The sequence below is a fragment of the Salvelinus sp. IW2-2015 genome, unplaced genomic scaffold, assembly GCF_002910315.2.
Source record: "Salvelinus sp. IW2-2015 unplaced genomic scaffold, ASM291031v2 Un_scaffold6364, whole genome shotgun sequence".
NCBI lineage: Eukaryota > Metazoa > Chordata > Actinopteri > Salmoniformes > Salmonidae > Salvelinus > Salvelinus sp. IW2-2015.
Window position 1 is genome coordinate 42,034 of NW_019947627.1, and position 9,791 is coordinate 51,824.

The 9,791-nt window shown below is 47.5% G+C and overlaps 2 protein-coding genes across 2 annotated transcripts; one reads left to right on the forward strand and one right to left on the reverse strand.

Moving 5' to 3' along the window:
- Nucleotides 1-2,699: 2,699 nt before the first annotated feature.
- LOC112078836 (KH domain-containing protein 3-like) lies at nucleotides 2,700-6,287 on the reverse strand (the record flags this gene model as incomplete). Its single annotated transcript, XM_070442151.1, has 2 exons — nucleotides 2,700-2,851; nucleotides 6,224-6,287. Coding segments are annotated over 2 exons (216 nt in total), but the record flags the coding sequence as incomplete, so codon positions are not given.
- An 833-nt stretch (nucleotides 6,288-7,120) lies between these two features.
- LOC139026919 (uncharacterized) lies at nucleotides 7,121-8,379 on the forward strand. Its single transcript, XM_070442152.1, has one exon. It carries the CDS (start codon nucleotides 7,162-7,164, stop codon nucleotides 8,377-8,379), a length of 1,218 nt encoding a protein of 405 aa, XP_070298253.1. The 5' UTR covers nucleotides 7,121-7,161.
- The last annotated feature ends 1,412 nt before the right edge of the window (nucleotides 8,380-9,791 follow it).

A 9,791-nucleotide genomic window follows, 5' to 3' on the forward strand; every position in this document is an offset into this window, starting at 1 on the left:
TCCTGGTGTCTGTTAGTGTCTAGTCATTATATCTCTACAGTACCAACTCCCTGGTGTCTGTTATGTCTAGTCTATATATCTAACAGTACCAACTCTCTGGTGTCTGTTAGTTCTACGTCATAGTATGCTCTACAGTACGATCCCCTGGTGTCCTGTGTAGTGTCTATCATTATAACTCTACAGTACCATCTCCCTGGTTCTGTTAGTGTCTAGTCATTATATCTCTACAGTACATCTCCCTGGTGTCTGTTAGTGTCTAGTCATTATATCCTACACGTACCATCTCTCTGGTGTCTGTTAGTGTCTAGTCATTATATCTCTACAGTACCATCTCCCTGGTGTCTGTTAGTGTCTAGTCCATTATATCTGTACAGTACCATCTCTCTGGTGTCTGGTAGTGTCTAGTCATTATATCTCTACAGTACCATCTCCCTGGTGTCTGTTAGTGTCAGTCATTATATCTCTACAGTACCATTCTCCTGGTGTCTGTTAGTGTCTAGTCATTATAATTCTACAGTACATCTCCCTGTGTCTGTGTTAGTGTCTAGTCATTATATCTCTAAAGTACCATCTCCTGGTTGTCGTTAGTGTCTAGTTAATATATCTCTACAGTACCATCTCTCTGGTGTCTGTTAGTGCTCTAGTCATTATATATTCAGTACCATCTCCCTGGTGTCTGTTAGTGTCTAGTTAATATATCTCTACAGTACCATCTCCCTGGTGTCTGTTAGTGTTCTAGTCATTATATCTCTACAGACCATCTCTCTGGTTGTTAGTGTCTAGTCATTATATCTCTACAGTACATCTCCCTGGTGGTCTGTTAGTGTCTAGTTAATATCTCTACAGTACCATCTCCCTGGTGTCTGTTAGAGGTGTAACTCACCTTGTGGGTCTGAGTCCTCCAGACTGCATGTTCTCCTGGACCGTCGCCACTCTCCGGGCTTGCCCCCGACATCACCATGCTGGTTCCCACACATGGAGCTACTTCCACCTCCAGACATCGTGCTCATCATACTGTCACTGGACAGGGACCTCGCCGGCCCACCATCCCTCTCCTCCACCAACCCACTAGGAAGGAGAGAGAGGGGAAAAGAGCCGACACGGAGAGACAGAGAGACGAGAGACAGGACCAAGAAGAAGAGGAGGATAGAAAGAGGACAATGTGAGAGAGAGAGAGCAACAACATGGTAAGGAAGCAAAGTCGATCAGTGTGGAGATGTGTTTAAAGGTCAATTACATCAGGAACCAGGTCACAGGAGAGGAGAGGAGAGGAGAGGAGAGGAGAGAGAGGAGAGGAGAGGAGAGGAGAGGAGAGGAGAGGAGAGGAGAGGAAGGAGAGGAGAAGAGGAGAGGAGAGGAGAGGAGAGGAGAGGAGAGACAAGAGACCCATACAGGTAGATTTGGTAGAGACAGAACAGACAGACAGGTAGATCTGGTGAGAGAGAACAGGACAGAAGGCAGCATCTGGTAAGACAGAACAGACAGACAGTATTCTGGTAGAGACAGAACAGACAGACAGGTAGATCTGGTAGAGACAGAACAACAGCAGGTGAGATGGTACTGTAGAGATATAATGACTAGACACTAACAGACACCAAGGAGATGGTATCTTCTGTTGATGTTACGGGTCACAAGGTTACTAGCGTTTCTCTCATCTCGAGTCAGTAGAGTTGGGGGGAGGGTGAGAGTATCAATTAATCATTCAATCAAATGTATTTATATAGCCCTTCTTACATCAGCTGATGTCACAAAGTGCTGTACAGAAACCCAGCCTAAAACCCCAAACAGCAAGCAATGCAGGTGTAGAAGCACGGTGGCTAGGGAAAAACTCCCTAGAAAGGCCAGAACCTAGGAAGAAACCTAGAGAGGAACCAGGCTCTGAGGGGTGGCCAGTGGAGATTATAGGAGTACATGGCCATTAAGGACAGATTGTTCTTCAAGATGTTCATAGATGACCAGCAGGGTCACTCAGAGGTCGTGACAGCAGCACAACCAGGTGGACCGGGGACAGCCAGGAGTCATCAGGACAGGTAGTCCTAAGGCATGATCCTAGGGCTCAGATCCTCCGGGTTGGGAGAGAGAGATTTACAGGGAGCATACTTAAATTCACACAAGACACCAAACAAGACAGGAACATTTTACCAGATATACCAGACTGACCCTAGCCCACCGGCACATAGACTATTGCAGCATAGATACTGGAGGAGGGAGGTAGAGAGTAGGAGGAAGGACGGGCAAAACGAGCAGGTTCATTTAGCTTCTCTTCCCTCTTTCGTTTCGCACCTCCCTTCTTTCTCGCACCTCCATCCTTGTATGATTTCTCTCTCTCCTTCAATACCTCCTCCCCTCTCTCTCTTTGCCCTCTGGCTATGATTGGATTCTATTTCCAGGACGCTATAAGTGTTTGTCTCTTGTGTCGGTGTCTCTTGTGTCGGTGTCTCTTGTGTCGGTGTCTCTTGTGTCGGTGTATCTTGTGTCTCTTGTGTCTCTTGTGTCTCTTGTGTCGGTGTCTCTTGTGTCTGTGTCTCTTGTGTTGGTGTCTCTTGTGTCGGTGTATCTTGTGTTGGTGTCTCTTGTGTCGGTGTATCTTGTGTTGGTGTCTCTTGTGTTGGTGCGTCGTGTGTCTCTTGTTTCGGTGTCTCTTGTGTTGTTGTCTCTTGTGTCGGTGTCTCTTGTGTTGTTGTCTCTTGTGTTGGTGTCTATTGTGTCTCTTGTGTTGTTGTCTCTTGTGTTGGTGTCTCTTGTGTCTCTTGTGTTGGTGTCTCTTGTGTTGGTGTCTCTTGTGTCTCTTGTGTTGGTGCCTCTTGTGTTGGTGTCGCTTGTGTCTCTTGTGTTGGTGTCTCTTGTGTCTCTTGTGTCGCTTGTGTCTCTTGTGTTTGTGTCTCATTTAGCTTCTCTTCCCTCTTTCGTTTTGCACCTCCCTTCTTTCTCACACCTCCATCCTTGTATGATTTCTCTCTCTCCTTCAATACCTCCTCCCATCTTTCTCTCTTTGCCCTCTGGCTATGATTGGATTCTATTTCCAGGACGCTATAAGTGTCTGTCTCTTGTGTCGGTGTTTCTTGTGTCGGTGTCTTGTGTGTCGGTGTCTTTTGTGTCTCTTGTGTTGGTGTCTCTTCTGTTGGTGTCTCTTGTATAGTTGCCTCTTGTGTCTCTTGTGTCTGTGTCTCTTGTGTCTCTTGTGTTGGTGTCTCTTGTGTCGGTGTCTCTTGTGTATCTTGTGTCGGTGTCTCCTATTTTCTCTCTCTCTGTCTTTCTTCCTCCATCCTTCCTACCTCACTTTCTCTGTATTTTCTAGATCTGTCCCATCTTTCTGCCTCCTATCTTTCTGTCTTTATATAAGAGTCCATCTTCCTCAAAGTAGCCTCTTCAATTATATGATTTAGTTGACCCTTTTCACCTTGCTTTTCCCTGTTCACAAGTTAGTTCGGTTCAACGCCAAGCGGTTTAAAGGATCAGTCATAGAAAGTGACTCAAGTAAAAGTGAACGTCACCCTGTAAAATACTACTTGAGTCAAATTCTAAAAGTATTTGGTTTTAAATATATTTAATTAAGTATCAAAAGTTAATGTAAGTGCTAGAATATACTTAAGTAATAAAAGTAAAAGTATAAATCATTTCAAATTCCCTAATTTATACAAAACAGACGGCTCCATTTACTTGTTTTATTTATTTACTGATAGCCAGGGACACACTCCAACACTCAGACATAATTTACAAACGAAGCATTTGTGTTTAGTGAGTCCTCCAGATCAGAGGCAGTCGGGATGACCAGGGGTGTTCTCTTGATAAGTGTGTGAATTGGACCATTTTCCTGTCCTGCAAAGCATTCAAAATGTAATGAGTACTTTTGGGTGTCAGGGAAAATGTATGGAGTAAACTGGCATTATTTTCTTTATGAATGTAGAGAAGTAAAAGTTGTATATATATAATAAAGTAAAATATAAATAGCAAAGTACAGATAACCCCCCCAAAAAACGACTTAAGTAGTACTTTAATGTATTTTTACTTATGTACTTTGCACCACTGGTATAAAGTCATATTATAAAGCAATCTGTAAATTGCACAGTAATGGGACACAGTGTTGACCCAGTTCAGATAGCCTGGATTACACCAGGACTCTGTCAGAGAAGGGAGAGGGAAGATATATTTAGAGAGCTGGGAAATGCTTTAAAGGGGCATTTTGGGATACTTAGCTAGAAGAATACAACCACCATCTCCTAGTATTACGCTGTTTACTAAATTACTAGATATTACAGGACCTAACAAATTCATATTTACAATGACGGCCTACCAAAAGGCAAAAGGCCTCCTGCGGAGACGGGGGCCTGGGATTAAAATAAATAAATACAATATAAATATAGGATAAAACACACATCACAACAAGAGAGACCTAAGACAACAACATAGCAAGGCAGAAACACATGACAACACAGCATGGTAGCAACACAACATGACAACAACATAGTAGCATCACAACATGGTAGCAACACAACATGACAACAACATGGTAGCAGCACAACATGGTAGCAACACAACATGGTAGCAACACAACATGGTAGCAACACAACATGACAACATAGCATGGTAGCAACACAACATGGTAGCAGCACAACATGGTAGCAACACAACATGGTAGCAGCACAACATGGTAGCAACACAACATGGTAGCAGCACAACATGGTACAAACATTATTGGGAACAGACAACAGCACAAAGGGCAAGAAGGTAGAGACAACAATACATCACACAAAGCAGCCACAACTGTCAGTAAGAGTGTCCATGATTGAGTCTTTGAATGAAGAGATGGAGATAAAACTGTCCAGTTTGAGTGTTTGTTGCAGCTCGTTCCAGTCGCTAGCTGCAGCGAACTGAAAAGAGGAGCGACCCAGGGATGTGTGTGATTTGGGGACCTTTAACAGAATGTGACTGGCAGAACGGGTGTTGTTTGTGGAGGATGAGGGCTGCAGTAGATATCTTAGATAGGGGGGAGGGAGGCCTAAGAGGGTTTTATAAATAATCATCAACCAGTGGGTCTTGCGACGGGTATATAGAGATGAGCAGTTTAAAGAGGAGTAGAGAGCGCAGTGTTGTGTCCTATAAGGAGCATTGGTGGCAAATCTGACGGCCGAATGGTAAAGAACATCTAGCCGCTCGAGAGCACCCTTACCTGCCGATCTACTTAAACTAGCATGGTAGGATGGTCATCTGAATCAGGGTTAGTTTGGCAGCTGGGGTGAAAGAGGAGCGATTACGATAGAGGAAAGTCTAGATTTAACTTTAGCCTGCAGCTTTGATATGTGCTGAGAGAAGGACAGTGTAACTTCTAGCCTTACTCCCAAGTACTTGTATGAGGTGACTACCTCAAGCTCTAAACCCTCAGAGGTAGTAATCACACCTGTGGGGAGAGGGTCATTCTTCTTACCAAACCACATGACCTTTGTTTTGGAGGTGTTCAGAACAAGGTTAAGGGCAGAGAAAGCTTGTTGGACACTAAGAAATCTTTGTTGTAGAGCATTTAACACAACATCCGTGGAGGGGCCAGCTGAGTATAAGACTGTATCATCTGCATATAAATGGATGAGAGAGCTTCCTACTGCCTGAGCTATGTTGTTGATGTAAATTGAGAACAGCGTGGAGCCTAGGATTGAGCCTTGTTCCCTTGGTGGCAGGCAGTGGCTGAGACAGCAGATATTCTGACTTATACACTGCACTCTTTGAGAGAGGTAGTTAGCAAACCAGGCCAAAGACCCCTCCGAGACACCAATACTCCTTAGCCGGCCCACAAGAATGGAATGGTCTACCTTATCAAAAGCTTTGGCCAAGTCAATAAAAATAGCAGCACAACATTGCTTAGAATCAAGGGCCATGGTGACATCATTGAGGACCTTTAAGGTTGCAGTGACACATCCATAACCTGAGCGGAAACCAGATTGAATACCAGAGAGAATACTATAGACATCAAGAAAGACAGTCAGTTGATTATTGACAAGTTTTTCCAACACTTGATAAACAGGGCAAAATAGAAATAGGCCTATAACAGTTAGGATCAGCTTGATCTCCCCCTTTAAATAAAGGACGAACTGTGGCTGCCTTCCAAGCAATGGGAACCTCCCCAGAGAGGAGAGACAGGTTAAAGGTCAGAGATAGGCTTGGTGATGATAGGGGCAGATAGGCTTGGTGGTGATAGGGGCAGCAACCTTAAAGAAGAAAGGGTCTAAACCCTCTGACCCAGATGTTTTTTGGGGGTTAAGTTTCAGGAGCTCCTTTAGCACCTCAGACTCAGTGACCGCCTGCAGGGAGAAACTTTGTAGCGGGGTAGGGGGAAAAGAGGGAGGAGCATCGGGGATAGTTGCATTAGAAGGGGTGGGAGATGAGGAAATGTTGGACGAGCAAGGAGGCATGGCTGAGTCAAATAGGACTTAATGAAGTGGTGATTATAGAGATCAGCCATGTGCTCCTTGTCAGTAACAACCACCTCGTCAACATTAAGGGACATGGGCAGCTGTGAGGAGGAGGGTTTATTCTCCAGGTCTTTAACCGTTTTCCAGAACTTCTTGGGGTTAGACCCACAGAGAAAGAACTGCTCCTTAAAGTAACTAATGTTGGCCTTCCGGATAGCCTGAGTGCACTTATTTCTCATTTGCCTGAACGAGAGCCAGTCAGCCTGAGTGTGCGTGTGCCGAGCCTTTCGCCAAATGCAATTCTTGAGGAGGAGTAACTCTGCAAGATCACGGTCGAACCAGGGGCTGACCCTGTTTTTAATTCTCATTTTCTTTATGGGGGCGTAGTAATAGATATTGTAGGACATAACTGTAACTTTGCAGTAGAGGATCTTGTTCTGATATAGAGGTACTGCGAAGGGAAAGACTTAAAGAAAGAGAAAAGAGATAAAGAGTATTAGTAGCGGGAGTGGAGGAGTGGAGGAGGGGAGGAGGAGGGGAGGAGGGGGGGGGGGGGGGGGGGGGGGGGGGGGGGGGAGGAGTGGAGGAGGGGAGGTTTGGAGCGAAGAGAGGGAGGGAGGGAAGCTGTAGACTTGGTTGGCTGTGAGGAAGTCTCTAGGGGCGGAGCACGTATTTAAACGAGGAAATAGATTTAGACAGAGAAAGGAAGAGGAAGAGAGTCTGTAAAAAGTTGGGAGCAGAGAGGAGACAGAGGAGCATGGGTATCTCTCGTCAAACCATAAAGCCTTCGCCTCGAAGAGCCAATAGCGCCAGCCGCGCCGGGACGCCACAAACACCCCGACACACCCGCCTCAATGCCGGACAGACGCGCATCACCACGCCCATACGGACCGTTCAGATCCGACCAATGCCGACGCGGACCACGCCCACACTCACACGCAGGCCGCAAACCCACGGCGCCCAGACGTTCGCGGCACACACGCATCTGATGCCGCCACACCTCGCCGGGCGCAGGTTTTCACGGGAAGACAGGAGACCGAGCTTGCAGGCTCTCGCCATTGACCATCACACTGGCTGCTCCTTCTACTGCTATCTCTGCTACAGCTGTTACTGCTGCTGCCTCACCCTGCTCTCTTTCTCTCTCCTCCTCCTCCTCTCCCCTCCTCCCCGCACCATCACTCCCACTGCCTCTCACTCCTCCTCCTCCTCCTCCTCCTCTCTACCTGTTCCTCGAACTCCACCTCTCTCCCTCCCTTCCTCCCCATCCTACCCTCCTCCATCACCTCCTCCATCACCACCGGTTTCTCCCTTCTGTCCTGTACCTCCTTGTATCCTCCCCCCTCATGATTCCTTCACTATCCTCCGCTCTTGTCCATCTCCCTGTCCCCTCAACCTATCATGTCCTCTCTCTCCAAACTCTCCTGTATTCCCCTCCACCTCTTCCCACCGCTCCATTCCCCCCTCCTTCACTGCTACCCCTTCTACTCCTCCTTCTCCTCTCTCCTCCCCTCTTCTCCACCACCCTAACCTCTGCCAACCCCGGCCCTTGTCCTCCCATCGCTCCCTCCCCTCTCTGCTGCTCTGTCCTCCCAGCTTTGGCGATTCAGTAGGGGCTCTGTCCACCCTGGATCCCGTCCCCTCTGCTGGACCGCTGGCCCGGCCACGCACCCTGCTGCGCCAGCAGAGTCTCCAGCAGCCTCTCATCCACCCACCCGCCCCAAGCCTCCTCACCCACCTGCCACCCACCTCCTCCCAGAGCCTGGGTCAGATACACCAGGTTCCCCCACTGGGGCCCAGCCAGCCAGGGGGAGGATGTGGAGGAACGCAACGAGGCCCCAGGGGGGTGCGAGGGAGCCCGGCGGGGGCAGGTGCCTCACGGTACAGGGGAGGAGGAGGAAGAGGTAACCCTGGGTCCTGGGATCACATGATGGGCCAGTTGAAAAACAGAGGCCTGGATGCCAAGTCCTTCCTGTGAGTTTCTTATTTTCCTCCATCTGGGTTGGTAACTGTCTCTGTCTGGGTTGGTAACTGTCTCTGTCTGGGTTGGTAACTGTCTCTGTCTGGGTTGGTAACTGTCTCTGTCTGGGTCACACACAACACACACACACACACACACACACACAACACCACACAAACACAAACACAAACACACACAACCACACACACACAGACACCCACACAGACAGACACAGACACACACCACACAACACAAACACCACAACCAGGACACACACACACACACACACACACACACACAACACACCACACACCACACACACACACACACACACACACACACACACCACACACACACACACACACACACAACACACACACACACACAACAACACACACACACACACACACACACACACACACACACACACACACACACACAGTCTCCTCTCCTGTCAATGTCGAGTAACATCCTTCCCTGGTGTCAACAGCTCAAATCCGACACCACGTAGAGAAGCAAGACTATGTAACATCTACAACACTGTCAGTGTATTTAATAGGAGGAAATGACAACAGGCCAGTCGAAGATCACTACAACCACGGGAAAGGGAGGAAAAGAGCAGTGCCATATCCAGAGAGGCAAGAAACAGCTACACACTGAGAAATGTTGACAAGACAACCCAGACAAGACAAATGGTTTGTGTCAGAGAGTTGTGTTTAAGAAGGGAGCAGGATAGAGGAGGATCACATCCCATAGAGAGCAGAGCAACTCAGACAGTGGGGAAGCAGGAGCCGTGAGGGGAAGTGACAACAGGAGACACAGTATCTGCATCCTAACCCTATTCCTTATTTAGGGCCATAGGGCTCTGGTCTAAAGTAGTGTACTATATAGGGAATAGTGTTCTATAGGGCTCTGGTCTAAAGTAGTGCACTATATAGGGAATAGGGTTCTATAGGGCTCTGTCTAAAGTAGTGCACTATATAGGGAATAGGGTTCCATTTGGATAGACAGTTACCCACCCAGACAGAGACAGGGTTACCAAACCAGACAGAGACAGTTACAAACCAGACAGAGACAGTTACCACCCAGAAGGAGACAGTTACCCACCCGAACGAGACAGTTACCAAACCAGACAGAGACAGTTACCAACAGCAGACAGACCACAGACAGATACAGTTACCAACCCAGATAAGAGACAGTTACCAACCCAGACGAGCCAGTTACCAACCCAGACAGAGACAGTTACCAACCCAGACAGAGACACGTTACCAACCCAGACAGAGACAGTTACCAACCCACGACAGAGACAGTTTACCAACCCAGACCGAGCAGTTACCAACCCAGAAAGAGACAGTTACCAACCCAGCAGAGATAGTTACCAACCCAGACAGAGACAGTTACCAACCCAGAAGAGACAGTTAACCAACCAG